Below are 15264 nucleotides of genomic sequence, written 5' to 3'. Positions count from 1 at the left end.
GTCCCCTGGGATGGAGGTGGCCGGGCTCCGGGGAGGTGGACTTGGGACAGGCTGCTGGCTGGGCCCTTGGGTGAGTGGGTAGAGCCAGGAGCAGGCCCGGGCTGGACGGCCCATCTGGGTGCCCGCAGGCGGCGAGGGGAGCAGGCTGGCAGGCGGCGAGCCGGGTTCGCGGGGACAGAAGGGTGGATGTCGCCACCTCAGAGGCGAGTGGGGGCCGGGCCTCCCTGGGGGCGAGGCAGCCAGGTACGCCGAGGCTCGTCCTCGGAGGTGAGGAGTGGGGAACATGGGCAGCGGCTGGGGGTGTGGGTGCAGGACCCCCTGTCAGGACGCTGCCAGGGAGGGAAGTGAGAAGGCGGGGAGCCGTGGGGTGCTTGGTCAGGGAGGCAAGCAGGTGGGGCCGCTGTCAGGGGCCACGGCAGGAGTGGGCACTGGCTCCCCGTCCACTTCTGAGCCCAGCTTGCCCCCTGCGGGCTCGGCAGGCTGGCGAGACAGAACCTGCCGCTGGCCCTGCGGTCTGGCCTGCAGGCCGGCGTCGTCCACACGGCACCACCACAGGACAGAGCTCTGCACACAGTCACGCACGCGCCTGGTGCACACGTGCCACATGTGTGTCCCCGCGTGCCCACACACTCACACATCCGTGCACACACAGCACCCTCATCCTGAGTTAACGGGAAACATGACACCCGAGGACAGAGCCCCGAGCAGGATGGCCCGGGCAGAGCAGGGTGCGGCCCGAGTCTCAGTGTCCTCAAGGCCGGAGGGCGAGGACGAGGCCGATAACGCAGAGGGGTGGGGAGAGACGCCACGGGAACAGAGAGGTTCGACAAGGGGATGTAGGCGGCGACTGCGCGCTCAGCGCAGAGCTATCAGCCCGGCGGCCGGCGCCCGCTCAAGACGGACAGAAATAGCAGCTGGCTGTGGGGCGTCCAGGCGCGGAAACCAAGTGGCGGGGGGTGGGGCCACGAGGGCATGGCTCCCCACGCTCCCGCTTCGAACGGGGGATTCCTAAGTGTGAATTCATCCCGCAAAGCGTAGTGAAGACAGCGGACTCGCCCTCTGAGCATCCGCAAGAGACCACGATGGCAGGACGACGACCTCCGCGTGTCGAGGGACGAGACTCAAACTTTATACCCAGCAAAACTGTCACTGGAGTGAACGGGCCCCCCAGACAGACCCTCCGAGGGCCTGGATCAGGCGGGTTCTGCAGAAGGGGGACCAGCCGGGAACTGGACCTCTCCCACGGGAGTCCCACGGGCAGTTGCACCCTAGTGCGGCTGGCCCTTGGCTGCATAGCAAAGCCTGTCGCAAAATAAAACTCCAGATTGTTCCACCAGTCGGCGTGCAGGTGGCAAACCCGACCAGCCACCAGAAGGGAGAAGCACACCGCGTGGCCCTCCAGACCGCCGACCAGCTCCGGCGTTCCACGGCCTGGCCGGCCAGGGCGGGCAGTGCTGGCGGAAACAGGAAGCCGGAGCTGGGCGGGCGGTAACTGGGCAGCATCACAGAGCACGGAGCGCGGGGGAGCTGGGGAGGCGGGGAAGCAGCTCTGGGGAATAGTGTTTTCGGCAAATGGAAAGAACTAGAGGTTGAATCAGAAAGACTCACACACAGAACTCAGGTACTTAATTTCCCAGAGGGAGGCACACCACCCTCTGCCTGGGAGCCCAGCTCAGGTCGGGATGCAGAGGGCATGAAGGGACAGCCAGGCAGGGCAGGGTGGCTCGTCTGGACAATTCCAGTGGGCCTTGGGCATGGGGGTTGTCCCCCATTGCCTGGCCCTGGTGATTTAGGGCAGGACATAGGGGTTTGGTGCATGAGTGTTAGCTAGGGGGATGGGGGCACGGCCCAGCACGAGCTGTCTGCACGTCACAGGCGTGTCTGGGGAAGCTGTCAACCTCCCTGGGGAGGAGCAGTGTCTCCCCGGGTCTGCGCAGCCTCCAAGATGTCGAAACAGCACAAGGTACACAGAATAAAAACGTGGTTAGTGCGAAAAGAAATGTGGACGCAGATGCACAAAGGCCTGACGTGTTCACAGCACGAAGGTCCCTGGCAGGGGACGGAGAAGCAGCCGAGCTTCCGTTGTCCAGACAGGAAAGGCCACAGTAAGTCTCAGCCGCTGCCGGCGGAGTGTGAGCAGAGGCCGTGTGCAGCGCCCCACGCACAGCGAGCTCCGCCCCCCACACAGCGAGCTCCGCCTCACGCACAGCGAGCTCCGCCCCACGCACAGCGAGCTCCGCCCCACGCAACCGCGAGCTCCGCCCCACGCACAGCGAGCTCCGCCCCACGCACCGCGAGCTCCGCCCCACGCACGAGCTCCGCCCCACGCACAGAAAGCTCCGCCCCACGTATGAGCTCCGCCCCCACACAGCGAGCTCCGCCCCACGCAACCGCGAGCTCCGCCCCACGCAACCGCGAGCTCCGCCCCACGCACAGCGAGCCCCGCCCCCACGCACAGCGAGCCCCGCCCCGCACACAGCGAGCCCCGCCCCACGCACAGCGAGCCCCGCCCCCACGCACAGCGAGCCCCGCCCCGCGCACAGCGAGCTCCGCCCCACGCACAGCGAGCACCGCCCCACGCACAGAGAGCTCCCCCCCACGCACAGCGAGCCCCGCCCCCTGCATAGCGAGCCCCGCCCCACGCACAGCGAGCCCCGCCCCTCGCACAACGAGCTCCGCCCCGCGCACAGAGAGCTCCGCCCCGCGCACAGCGAGCCCCGCCCCGCGCACAGCGAGCTCCGCCCCGCGCACAGCGAGCTCCGCCCCGCGCACAGCGAGCTCCCCAGCGGCCGAGGCAGGGGCAGAACTGGCTGCGGGCTTTTGGGGTCGGCTGTGTCCCGTGCATAGAGCGGTGTCCTGGGCCCTTAGTGTCAAATTGGCAAAACTCACACAACTGGGGGCTTAAGATCACGCATTTCGTCATACGTAAATTTTACCGCAATCCAAAAAAAAATAAGAAACCAAAACTGCACCAGAGGCAAAACACGCCACGACAGAGGCCGTGGGTCGCTCGTGTGGCGGGAATGCTGTTTTTGGTTTTCCAACATTTTCCTTTCTTGAGTCTCAAAAGAACAAAACACCCAAAACGAGGGCGGGAGGCAGCTCCACGCCGGCGGCCGCCTGGCCTCTCGCCGACCCAGAAAAGCGCGCGTGTGTGGCCTGCCCGGCGCCTGGCAGCTGCCGGGGCATCTGGCGGCTTCCGTTACGTAAGGGACCGAGGTGCTCACATCTGAATCTGTGCGGGCGCCCCCCCGGGGCCTAGTGTCCCTGACACTCAGTCCAGGGGACTCTCCCAGCACCCCCACGGCCCCCAGGGGCCGCTGCAGAGCCATCTGGGCCGATGGGGTCCTGACCGGCCTGGGGGCCCGGGAGGCCAGACCTCCCAGGGCGGCGACGCTGGCCTCTCTGCACCCCACCCCCAGGCCGAGTAGGGCCCCGCTCACGTGCCCAGGCGAGGGGAGCAGCCCCAGCCTCCTGCACGGGCACCACTGTCCGGCAGGGACCAGCCAACCCAAACTCTGCGGCAACGAGGCTCATCTGGTGCTTGGCCTGTGCGGCTCGAACTTATCAATTATTCACTCAGTCCCCGGGGCACCTTGTGACCAGACACCACCTGACAGGGGACAGGGACAGGCGACCTGCCCACAGCTCCGCGGCACCTGGTGGCAAGGAGGGCGGGACTCTGAACGACTAACCCCTTCAGCCTCCTTCCTCCGCCTGCTATCAGTGGACACTCCTGGGGGAGGGCCCACGTTGTCCTGCCCCTCACCTGGAGCCTGAGGGAGGGCTCAGGGCAGCACCCGCTCACCCACATGCCACCCCCAGGGCCAGTGTTTTCCCTGGGTCACAGCGGACACTATTGGTGCCACTGGCACTCTGCCCTGAAGTGAATGACACTGGGCCCCCCAGGATCGATGTCCTCAGGTCTTTCCCCAATCTCTGGGCAGATGACCCCAAGACTCCAGGGGTAGGAGGCCTGGAGGATGGTTCCCTCCCACCCCCAAGGGACCACACTCCAGAGGGTCTGAGTCATCCCCAAGTGTGCTGTCCTCAGGGACCCCGGCCTCCAGGGATGTCCCTCCTCGTGTGTATGCCCCAGAGGGGGTCTCCGGGGCGCTGCGCACAGGGGGTCGCCAACAGGGAGGTGAGAGTGGGGGTGTGGGCGGGAAGCTCAGAGCCCGGGTCCTGTCGGTCATAGACAGCCAACGCCCATGGAGACCTGGGGGCCTGAACGCACTTCCCGGAGACCCCCAGGACTCCATGAGCCCAAGGGTCACTCCCCGGGGAGCTGTCCCCAAGTTCTCCGAGCAGAACCATGTCCCACAAGCAGCCCCACTCCCCAGGGCTGCTTGGGCACAAAACTGGGGTTTTCACTAATTTACTGAAACCAACCAAAATAAAACACCTGCTTGGACCCAGCGGAGCAATGAGATTCAGGCGTTTGCTGACTTGCTGAGGACCCAGGGGTGGGACAGGCGGCTTGGGCCTCCGGGGTCCCAGGGGGGAGGGGCGCCAGGGGCCCTGGCCGTCCTGGGCAGGAAGCCAACGTGTGGTCATGCTCTGGACAAACTTTAATGAGACTTAGGCAGCGACACTGCCCTACGGACCAAACAAGCATCCAGCAGCCCGGGGTCCCCTCGCTACCTGGTGGGGAACAGGCCCCAGGCAGGTCCCACCAAGGCCACCTGTCAGTGGATGGAGGTGAGGGACAGTCTGGCAAATGAAGTGGCCCCGCGGCGTTCCAGGCGGCCCGGGGACCTGCAGCTGCCGCCGGCGTCCTGCAGGCACCGGCCCCTAGATCATGCCGGCCAGCCAGGGCGGCAGGAAGAGGCCCACGGTGCCCAGCAGGCAGACGATGATGAACACCCAGAGGAAGATGCGGTCGACGACCATGGCCACGTACTTCCAGTCCTCCTTCACCTGCAAACGCAGACACGTATCACCGCGGCGCCCGCGGGCCTCGCACGCGGCCGCCACCCCCTGGAGCCGGCCGCCAAGGCCGCCGAGGCTGCAGGCACGCCTGGGCCGAGGTGACAAGCGGGGGGAAGTGGCTTGTCCAGCTGCAGTCTGGGCTCAGAGAAACGCCGGGGCCGGCGGGCTCCGAGGAGGCCGACGGCACAGCCACTGTGGGGGCCAGGTTTGGCGCTGCGCCCCCCGCTGTGCGTGCCTGGCGGGGTGCCTGAGCTCCAGAGTGGGGGGCAGCGGCGGCAGGCCTTTGGAGGAACACCAGAGGCCTGGCTACGTGGTGGTGAAATTTGCTCTCGGTTTGCAGAAGAGGGGAGGGGTGCCGTGGGGGCCGTCGGTGCAGACGGAGCAGGCGAGGCCGGAGAGGGGGCGTCCACCCGCCCCCCACCCCCCGTGCAGGACAAGGACCAGGAGCTCCTGGGTGACAGAGCCTGACCTCCGACAGGAGCACCCCCAGGCCCAGGTGAGGGGCGGGGCTCCGCTCCCCATTTTAGGGCGCTCAGGAAAGCGGTTTCCTCAGTGCCATTTTCAGCTCTGATTTCTTAAGGTAACAGAGGCGCCCTGAGGGTTTAAACCCGACCCAAACAAACAGCGTCATTCACAGGGCGCCCGAGAGCCAGCAGGGCCACTGTCCCCTGCCTTTCATCTGCCCCGCTTGTCCCCATCGAGGATGAAATGCCAGCGCCGACCAGAGCCGCCCGGTCGTCCCCAGAGCCTCCACGCGGAAATGAGAACCAGGTCACCCACGCGCCGGCACTGCGTGGGTGAGGGGCGCCGGGCGGCTGGAGCAGGCCCCACGCCGACCGCCGGGCCACTGGCCGCCGGGTTCCATCAGGCCGGTCACCCTCCTGACGGCATGAGTCACCCCTCAGCATCCGCTCAGACCCCGGCCACTGGCAGAGAGCTGTGTCCCGTGGCAAAACGCTGTCCCAGAGCCAACTGCCGCCAGGCGGAACTTTCTGGAAAGCTCCAGAGTGGCTCACGGCCTCTTGGGCTTCAGGAGGGTGACTGCGGGAGACCAGCTCACGCGTTTCTCAGGGGGGCTCTGTGTGGGCGATGGGGGCAGACAGCCCCCGGGAACCACGCCGGCTCCCTGAGGCCACAGCCCCTTCGGAGCGGGCGGAGTGACTGGCGGGGTCAGGGACTGTCCCCATCTCAGTGCCTGGCCCATGGCGAGCAGCGAATGGCTGACCAGGGTGGGCGGCACCTCCCCCCACCCCCAAGTACTGGCCCTGCACCCCTCCCTCTGCCCAGGCCCGGAACTTGGGGCCATCAGCCTGGACCCGCCCTGGCCTGCACCCCGAGGTGTGGCCGCAGAGCCTAGGCCCCTCAGCGCTCTGCACACGCCCGACTCTGCTCCCTGCCAGCTGGGGGCCTGGCTGGAGGGCCAGGGCTGTGCCCCAGACCCGCCCCTGCCCCCCACCAGGCCGCAGAGGCCGCCAGCCCATCCCATTCCCAGGTACCTTCGGGGAGTGGGGCGGTGCAGGTCACAGGTCAGAGGGAGGAGCTCACTGGGCACAGAGGGGCTCGTAGAACCTCTCCCCTCCCTGCTGTCCTGAACCCAAAGCGGTATCCCCATGATCTGCTCCTAACAGCCCCCCTCCCCCGGCCACCTGCTCCAGCCCTGCCCCGGGGGCCCTGCTGGTACTGGAGGCTGGGGGAAGAGGGGGACAGAGTGGGCTCAGGCTGCCACATGGCCCAGAGCTGGCAGCCGGGTCTTGGCCCTAGTTTCTGGAATTTTCTCCCTGGCCACACCCTTCTGCAGCGTGGACAGGAAGTGGGGAGTGTCTGGTTGGGCCAAGGGCACGGCTGGACGTGGCCCGGGGTGGGGACTTACCGAGAAGTCTTTGTCTTCCGCCTTCAGGTGGTCTGCGATGTACTGCACGCCCTCGACCGCCCGCGCCAAGGCCGGTGACAGGGGCAGATGCTGGGGTGCGGCTTTGGTGCCGTGGGCTTTGAGCACAGTGTTTGGGGGCCCCGCGGACGGCTGCTTCCTGCACTTGCATCTGCACGGGGAGGCCTGGTCTGGGGGCGGGAGCTCGGCTGGGGGTGCCTTCGGGGAAGCGGGGGAGGCGGCCGTCTGGCTATCGGCCTCGTCGCGAGGAACACAGTACTGGATGCTCCGAGACCGGCATCGGACAGCGCCCTCCCCTGCCTCCGCAGGGCTGGACATGTGCTGGACGCTCAGGGACCGGGCCTTGCTGAGCCCCGGGGCCTGGGCGCCGGTGGGCGGGCGCGGGGGGCTGGGTGAGGGGCAGGGGCCGGCCGCCTGCGCCTCTGAGGGCTGCAGAGCGGGGGCCCGGCCTGCGGGCGCCGGGCAGGCGGGCTGGGGCTTCGCCGGCTCGTCCATAGGGCCGCAGAGGGACGGGGCGGGCGAGGGGTCCCGGCCCGCCTCGGGCTCGGGCCAGCAGCGCGGGGCGCCGGCCGGCCTGTGCATGGACTCGATGAGCCGCCGGCAGCTGCCCTTGGCCACGGGCGGCCGCCGCATGAGCAGCAGGCGCGGCGCAGCGTCCAGGAAGGCCCGGCGCACCCAGGCGGGCATGGCGTGCGTGCGCGGCGAGCGGTGGTGCACGTTGAGCACGAAGACCGTGACGATGATGGACAGCGTGACAAAGACCATGGTGAAGAGCAGGTACTCGCCGATGAGCGGGACGACCAGCGAGGTGGACGGGATGATCTCGGTGATGAGCAGCAGGAAGACGGTGAGCGCCAGCAGCACGGAGATGCACAGCGTGACCTTCTCGCCGCACTCGGACGGCAGGTAGAAGACCAGCACGGTCAGGCAGGAGATGAGCAGGCAGGGGAGGATGAGGTTGACGGTGTAGAAGAGCGGCAGGCGCCGGATGACGAAGGCGTAGGTGATGTCGGGGTACACCTCGGCGCAGCACTCGTACTTCCGCGTGTTGTAGGTGCCCACGGCGTCCACGATGACCCACTCGCCGCTCTCCCAGAAGTCCAGCTGGTCCACGCGGCTGTGCATGCTCACCAGGTCGATCTTGGCCTTGTCGTAGGTCCAGGACCCGAACTTCATGGTGCAGTTCTGCTGGTCGAAGGGGAAGAAGGTGACGTCGATGCTGCAGGAGCTCTTGTAGATGGCGGGGGGCGTCCACTGCACCCGCCCGTCGTGGAAGAGGTGGGCCTTGGTCAGGTGGGTGACGGCGAAGTCCCCGTCCGCACTGGGCAGGAAGGGAGAGGCGGGGTGAGGCCGCTGCCACGCGGCCCCCGCCCCCGCCCCCGCCCCCCAGGAGCGAAGGCAGGCGGCCCCTCCTGGGACGGCCCTGCGCGGAGCCGGGCTGGCGGCCCCGGGCATGGCGCTTGCCTGCCTGCCCCAGCTGGTCACCCCTGCACTGGGGTGACACACTGAGCCGGACTGACACTCAAGATTGTTGGTGATGATGGCGATTACTTGGGGGGTTGGAGCTGGGGCTGGAGCCAGTGTCCCCAGCTTCCTCCTGGGCACCCTGCACCTCTGGGCCCCGAGGGCAGGCGGCGCCTGGTCCCTCTCAGTGTGGGGCTACGAGCTGTCCGCACCAGGAACAGCGGGCAGCCCAGAGGGGCCTCGCCAGGCTGTCAAGGTAATGAGAGCGTCCCGCATCCAGGCCCAGGGCAGAGGGGTAGCCCGTCGGACGGTCTCGGTCACCAAGCCTGGGGCATTTGTGTTCAGGTGGAGTGGAGTCAGGGGCCCCGCAGTGCTCAGCAGGCTCTTCCTGGGACAATCACCACCCACCTGGCCACCCGTACCACACTGGGCACGGGCATGGAGGAGGCCCCGGGGCCCTGTGGTCACCCGGGGCTGGACCAACCTGGGGTTAGGGGCCCGTCCAGCCGCCGCCCTGTCCCCAGTGGGGGCGCGGACTCCAGGCACTCAGCGCCATCTCCCTGGTGACCCCCAGCAGCAGCTTGGAGGCGGAAGGACCCCCTTCCTGCACAGGTGTGGGTTCCAGGCCCACCTGGAGGCCGAGCCTGGGCGGCTGCCCAGTCAAGAGGCAACAGGGCTGGGCGTGAACTCAAGCCGTCCGTCCCCGGGGCCCGCCTCTGGTCACTGACCCCTGCCGCCGGTCCCTCAGCCGCTGGCGCCCTATCCCAGGCCCTCCTCCCAGTGGGCAGAGTGCGCAGCCTGCAGCCGGGGCTTCCCAGATGGTGCCGTCCCCTCAACGTCCCCACGGGAACGGCACAGGAGGGCTGTGCCACACTGGCTCGGTGCGGGTGAGGCGGCCAGCAGTGGGAACTCGCGGACCCCTGCGAGCAGCCATGAGCCCTCGCCTGCTCCCGGAGTCGGCGGCCACAGCTGGAAGCTCCGAGTGCCGAGTCTGGGCCCCGGGCGGCTGTGACCTGGGCTGGGGCTGAGTCCCCACGAGGCCCAGGCCGTCCGCTCTGACTGCGGGTGGCGCCCACAGACAGACGGGGGCGGCGGCCGTCCCAGGCCCCTCGGGGCAGCTCTGCGGCTCCAGCTCCGGGAGGCTCACCCTGACGGGAACCCCTCCTGGGCCCCGTGAAACCCCATGAAGCCCCACAGAACCCCACGGAGCCCCGTGAAACACTACGGATCCCCCTGGATCCCCAAGGAGCCCCCTGGAACTCCCACAGAGCCCCATGGAGCCCCACAGAGACCCACGGAGCCCCCCAGAACTCCACGCCCCTCCTTCCCGCGCCCACCAGTGTCCACGCCACCCCGGCCTGGAGCCCCGCCCCACAGGAGCCACCCTGGGCCGTGATCTTGGGCCTGTGGTGGAGCCACAGGCCACTGGAGACCCCGGCTGTCCTGGCCAGTCAACGGGCCCTCAGACCTTCTGTGCAGGGCGCCCAGCACCCTGCGCTGGCCACTTGGCCACGCTCGTGTGCACCGGTCCAGCCAGCAGCCACCGTTGCCCGGGAACGGGCCTCCTCGGTGACTGCCCCGTCAGCATCAGCCACCAGTCCCGGCTTCCGTCCTCACCCACCCCCAGCCCCGCCCGGAGAGAGCCTGGGCACCGACCAGAGCCCCGCGGAGAAGCAGGAGTCCTGTCCGGGGGAGAGAAGGGACGGGATGCCCGTGGTGGCCCCCTGCCCCAGGCTGCAGCCCGGGGGGCTCTGCAGGTCCTGGAGTTAACGGAAGGTGCGACTCCTCCCAGGAGTCCTAGCTCTCCAGGAACATGAATGCTCCCCTGGGTGCCGGCACGCTGACCCCATGCCCGTTCTCTGGGTTGAAGGTCCTCGGGCGGGAGATGGGGAGCTGTGTGGGGACCCCAGAAAAGGCCAGGTGGTGGGAGGACTCAGGGCTCGTGGTTCAGAGCAGAGCGCCTGCCCGGCGGGGGGAGCAGGCCTGCCGCCCTCCCGTTCCCCGACTGACCCCGAATGCATCCCTGAGCCCCACCTCGAGCCTCATGTGCAGCCGCTGCCCACTGCCCTGGCCACTGCCATTACTGGCGTCAATTAAGCAGGAAGGAGGCCCACTCACTCTTGATCAGACATCGAGGTTTGTAGGTCAGGCCGAGCGCCGGGGGCCTGCAGGGGGCTGAGTGCAGAGCCTTTCGGGGCCTGGGGGGGGCCAGGGGGGGAGGTGGGGGGGATCGGAGCGGGGCAGAGGCTGCCGCCAGATGGCTGGGACCGAGGGAGCTAAGTGCTTCCATTTGCATTGTTAGTGCTAGGGAGCCGAGCGCCCAGGCCGAGCCCGAGACGGGATCGCAGGTGTGGCCTCCGCTCAGCGTGAGCTGCCCAGGAGGACGCAGCAGTGACAGGGGCCGCGGGAGGCCGGCGGGCTGCCTGGGGCTCCGGGACCCCGGCGAGGGCCTGACCGAGCTCGGGGGACCCTGCGCGCCTAGACGTCTCTCGAGCGGAAGCGATGGACGTGTGTCGGGGCGCCGCCCGCCCCGGCCAGGGACTGATTCTGAAGACCTTCGCCCCAAGGGGGGCAGCCTCAGGGCCTGCAGTCACAGGGGTTCCGGCCCCAGGGGAGAGACGCAGGCCCCTTCGGGAGGTGCGCTGGGCTGGTCTGGCGGTGACAGGGCCCAGGTGCCCACGTCGCGCCAGGGCCCTCGGCCTCCTCCGCGTGGGCGCGGCCCGGGCACAGGTGACCTCTTGCTCCCCTGGCCGGCAGAGCTGCCTGCCCGGGGCGCGGCCGGACACAGGTCCCTGCTGCCCTGCGCCCCGGGGCCCTGCTCACTTGTTGTAGAGGACGATGTCCGGCCGCCAGATAAGCTCCGAGGGGATTCTGATGGAGGTGACGTTCTCGTAGTCGTCCGGGTCCCAGCGCAGCTTGTAGTCATGCCACTCCTGGGTGGGGCAGGGGAGAGCCACGGCTGAGCGGGGCGGGGCGGGGGCGGAGCTGCGGCGGGGCGGGGGGCGGAGCCACGGCTGAGCGGGGCAGGGGCGGGGGGCGGAGCCGCGGCGGGGTAGGGCGGGGCGGGGGCGGAGCTGCGGCGGGGCGGGGGGCGGAGCCACGGCTGAGTGGGGCGGGGCGGGGGCGGAGCCGCGGCGGGCCCCTCCCACTCACCTGCTTCACCCACACGTTCGTGGTCATCATCTGGTTCTTCTCGTCCTAGGACACAGATGAGAAGGGAGGCTGTGACCCCCTCGCTCTGGCCCCGAGTGTTCCACGGGACGGGCCACCGTGAGCACAGGGCGGGAGTGAGTACCCCGCCTCTGGAGGCAACCAAGCCCGGGATGGCAGGCCCCAAGGGGACTCAGGGGTGTGGGGACAAGGGACCCTAACCCCTTGCAGGAGAAAAGCGGGGACAAGGTTTGGCCGACTTCCTAGCCATCCGGGGCCTGGCTCTCCCCAGCCACCTGCATCACGCCCTCCCTGCTGGTTGGGCAGCAGCTGCGCATGGGTCCCAGGCGAGCAGGCCCCTGCCCCCTCCTGCTGCCGCCAAAGCCACCTTGGTATGCACGGGGCCCCACTCGCTGCTCAGACGGGTCCGGGTGGGGCCTTGTGTCCCAAAGGCACAGGCCTGGGTGCCTCCCTGTCCTGCTCCCGCAGGGGACAAGCCCCTAGTCAGCCCGTTCAGGGAGAAGAACCCATCGTGTGCCCTGACTCCCCAGGCACTGCCCTTGGTCCTGCCCTCCTGCGGGTCCACCTGGGACAGGCCACTCAGCGCACCGAGTGGGATGCCCAGGAGCAGCGTGACCTCAGCAGAGCCCGGAGCTGGTGCCGGCGGTCCCGCCCTGCTCGCCGGGGGACAGCCTGCCCTTGCCACGGCCCATCCCCCACCCCGAGGCTGGAAGGAGCTTCAAGGTGACAGGGCCTGGCCTCCTTCTCTGCATTCATGCCGTCAGCCCAGGCCCAGGGAGCAGCAGATGCTGCGGGCTCCTCTGCAGGCGTGAAGTCGCACACGCAAGCACCCGCCTTGGGACACGGACCTGCAGCAAATACCTGAGCCCCGCAAAGAGACAGGCCAAGGGGGCTCAGGGGCGGGGCAGCCCTTTCCACGCACACTATGGCCGCGGGCCTCAGGCCAGTGCCCAGGACGCCAGCCAGCACGGCGGGCCCGGGGGCTGGTCCCACGCATCCTGTGCTGCCGCAGGCCTGGGGGCTCGGAGCTGGGTGCTCCCTCCTGGTCCCAGCCTCTCCTGGGCAAACTGGGGAGATGGGGGATGTGGGGAGCAAAGAGTTCAGGCTGCAGCCGACCTGGGACCTTGGGTGGCAGCCAGTGGCTGGACCGCGCTCGCAGCCTCAGCGCTGGGGGAGCCCCGGCACCTCCCGCTGCCTCTGGCCGTGCCCCAGCCGGGGGCGCTTTGCGGGACCAGCTCCAGGTCGCCTGCAGGCAGAAGCCTGGATGCGGCTCAGGGCAGGGCGTGCTGACCGGGTCTCCCCGCCGACGGGGCCCATGCTGGCCCTTCCTGTCCTTCAGAAGGTGGCCACAGCCCTTCCCACCTCCTAAAGCCCCTCAGATGTCACCCTCTCTGCCCGTGCGGCAATGCTGAGGTCATCCCATTTCGCGGGTGAGAAGACAGAGTGACGGCCGAGGGTGCCACCATGACGGCTCCCACCGGGCACCCAGGCCTCCGCACCCCTCATGGAGCCGACTGGATGTTGGGGTCCCCAGCAGGGGATGGGTGAGCATTAGGGGACAGCTGCAGCCCCTGAAGCTCGGTCCTGGTGTGGAAAACCCAAGTCCTTCCAAACCCAGCAGGCCACGGCCGTCCGGCTGAGCAAGCCCACTCCCTGAGGCCCTGGGGTCCCTACGCCAGGCTGCACACCCAGCACCGGTCAGACCACCACTGCAGGGTGGGTCCCAGCCCCTCCAGAGTACCCTCCCAGCAGCCCCCTGGTCCCTAACCGGGAGAGTAAACACACCCCAGACCTGTCCAAGATTCCCCGGAACCGGAACCGGCATTCCAGACCTGCAGGTAACAGGGAGGAGGCCTCCTGGACCAGCTCCAGGTCAGGTCCTGCCCCACCCAGGGCAGAACCAGCACAGACACCCCCACGACCCAGCCCCGTGCCACTGCCCTTTGCTCCTGAAGGTGACAGCCCTGACCCGCGGCCGAGAACCCGGCACTCTGGTTTCCCACGCGGGCTGAGGGGCGGGCCGGGTCAGAGCAGGGCACGTGGAACCCGCCTCCCCTCCAGACCCCAGCGGCGAGGCGTTGCGGCTGGGCTTGGGCGGCCCTGCCCGCTCGCCCCGGGCCCCCGTCCGTCTGCCGAGGCCCGGAGCTCCTGGCTCGGCAGCCTCACTTACCACGTCAATGAGCTGTGCGATGGACAGGCCAAAGTGGACAAGGACCACATCCGAGATGTTGGCCACCGGCCGAGACCACTTGTTGTAGCCAGAGAACAGCTTCTTCAGCAGCCGCTCCTCGGCGTGGGCCCGGGTCTCCACGTGGCTGCTCACTGGGGGCAGGCAGGCCGGCAGCTCAGGCGCAGGGCGCGGTGGCTCCAGGCTGTGCTCGGCCGCCCCGCGGCGGCTCCTCTCGGCACAGTCCTCACCTCAGGCCCTTTGCACGTGCTGCCCTCCTCCCAGTTCTCCTCTCCCCCCATTAAATGTCACTTCCTTAGGGACCCCCAGACCCCGCAGGCCCTCCTAGCCTTGCACCTGGCCACAGAAGGGACAGCTGTTCCAACAAGGCTGGTCTGGTTAAGCCCCTGCCTGAGGCTTTATCTGCAGCGACCAGCAGGCTGAGCCTTTATCTGCAGCCTGAGGGGTGACCACGTGGGGGGCAGGCCCAGGAGGGAGAGGGGGGAGGGGGAATGAGGGTCTGACCAGAAGAAGCTGTTGTCCCCTGATGCCTGAGGGGCATTTTAAGCACTAACCCTGAAAACCAGCCCAGCACCCCATGTTCTTGGCTAGGCACCCATGAAGGCTGGAATGAGCCCCCACCCCCACTGGGGTGGAGCCTCCGCACCCTTCCAGCCCCGTGGCCAAGCAGTCTGAAGGCCCCTGTCTCCCCTGGCTCGGGGATAGGGTGGGGGGTCTCGGGGATGGGCCGGGGGGTCTCGGGGATGGGCCAGGGGACCCGCAGAGGCTCCCTGCTCCTCTCAGCCCTGCTCAATTGTGAGTCAGCCAGGGCCCAAGGGGGGCTCATGCACCCTGGAGTGGGTCCTGGACCCTGAGACACTGCACCCCCCACCCAGAGCGAGACCTTGTCTCCAGGTCCCTTTGACCAGGGAGGTGTAGCCCCCCCTCGGGGGGGGGCAGAGGTTCGATTCCCTCCACTCCCCCTCAATAAGGAGGTGCTGCCCAGGGGAGGGGAGGGCTGGGGGCTGGGCCTCCCTTTGTCCCCGTGAGCCTGGGGTGGGGATCAGAAACGCACAGAGGACACTCCTCTGGTCCCCCAGACGGAGAGCCAGCCCCCAGGCAGGGGGGGGGCGCATGGGGACCGGGGTCTGCAGCTTAATCAGGCCCGATGGAGACAGGATGAGTGGGCCCCCGCCTCTCTCTCTCTCTCTCTCTTTCTCGCCAAGTTGGAGCTTCTGGGTCCTGCTGCAGACACGGCAGCCCCCGCCCCAGCCAAAACCCTCTCCCCGCGTCCGTGGGGGGATTAACTCCTTGCGCACCAGCTGAGCCGCGCCGCAGCACAGACCCTCCGAGGCTGCCCCGCTGCGCGCACCCGCGGCTCGGGACCGCCGCCAGGGTCCTCCCTGACTCCGGCTGCGAAGATGCGTCCAGCCACCCTAAACTTACCGGGCAGGAGGCCGGCGCCCAGAAGCAGCAGCAGCGGCAGCGGCGGCGGTGGCGGCGCCCCGGGGCCCCCGAGCTCCATGGCGCACCGAGCGGGCTCTAGACGCGGGAGGCTCCCGGCTCGGCCGCGCCCCCGCTCTGAGGCCCGCGCGCGCCCAACTTCATGCCCCAGCGCCGCGCCGGCCGCTCGGTCCGCCCG

The 15264-nt window shown here is 68.7% G+C and overlaps 1 protein-coding gene across 2 annotated transcripts; it reads right to left on the bottom strand.

Annotated features, from left to right (window-relative positions):
* Nucleotides 1-4193: 4193 nt before the first annotated feature.
* CHRNA4 (cholinergic receptor nicotinic alpha 4 subunit) lies at nt 4194-15147 on the bottom strand. Of its 2 annotated transcripts, XM_016136094.2 has the most exons (6): nt 15069-15147; nt 13626-13777; nt 11438-11482; nt 11108-11217; nt 6803-8141; nt 4194-4920 (listed from the first exon to the last, which is right to left on the bottom strand). In XM_016136094.2, the coding sequence occupies exons 1-6, from the start codon at nt 15145-15147 to the stop codon at nt 4795-4797; spliced, it is 1851 nt and encodes a 616-aa protein (XP_015991580.2). In that variant the 3' UTR covers nt 4194-4794. The 2 variants fall into 2 exon arrangements, with proteins under 2 accessions (XP_015991580.2, XP_036084982.1); XM_036229089.1 differs by lacking the exons at nt 11438-11482; nt 13626-13777; nt 15069-15147 and having other exon boundaries at nt 6803-8005; nt 11108-11147.
* Nucleotides 15148-15264: the final 117 nt, after the last annotated feature.

Source organism: Rousettus aegyptiacus, unplaced genomic scaffold (assembly GCF_014176215.1).
Source record: "Rousettus aegyptiacus isolate mRouAeg1 unplaced genomic scaffold, mRouAeg1.p scaffold_m13_p_12, whole genome shotgun sequence".
In the NCBI taxonomy this organism is placed as follows: Eukaryota; Metazoa; Chordata; class Mammalia; order Chiroptera; family Pteropodidae; genus Rousettus; species Rousettus aegyptiacus.
The sequence above is the reverse complement of the archived record's forward strand: the minus strand, read 5'-3'. Positions and strand labels throughout refer to the sequence as shown.

What these genes read in the sequence shown, in the direction of transcription:
- CHRNA4 (XM_016136094.2), bottom strand. Translation starts at nt 15,147, where the DNA reads ATGGAGCTCGGGGGCCCCGGGGCGCCGCCACCGCCGCCGCTGCCGCTG. An exon ending in GGGCGCCGGCCTCCTGCCCG is followed by an intron (nt 13,778 to 15,068) that starts GTAAGTTTAGGG and finishes GCCTGCCCCCAG; the next exon opens with TGAGCAGCCACGTGGAGACC. An exon ending in TCGCACAGCTCATTGACGTG is followed by an intron (nt 11,483 to 13,625) that starts GTAAGTGAGGCT and finishes TCTGTGTCCTAG; the next exon opens with GACGAGAAGAACCAGATGAT.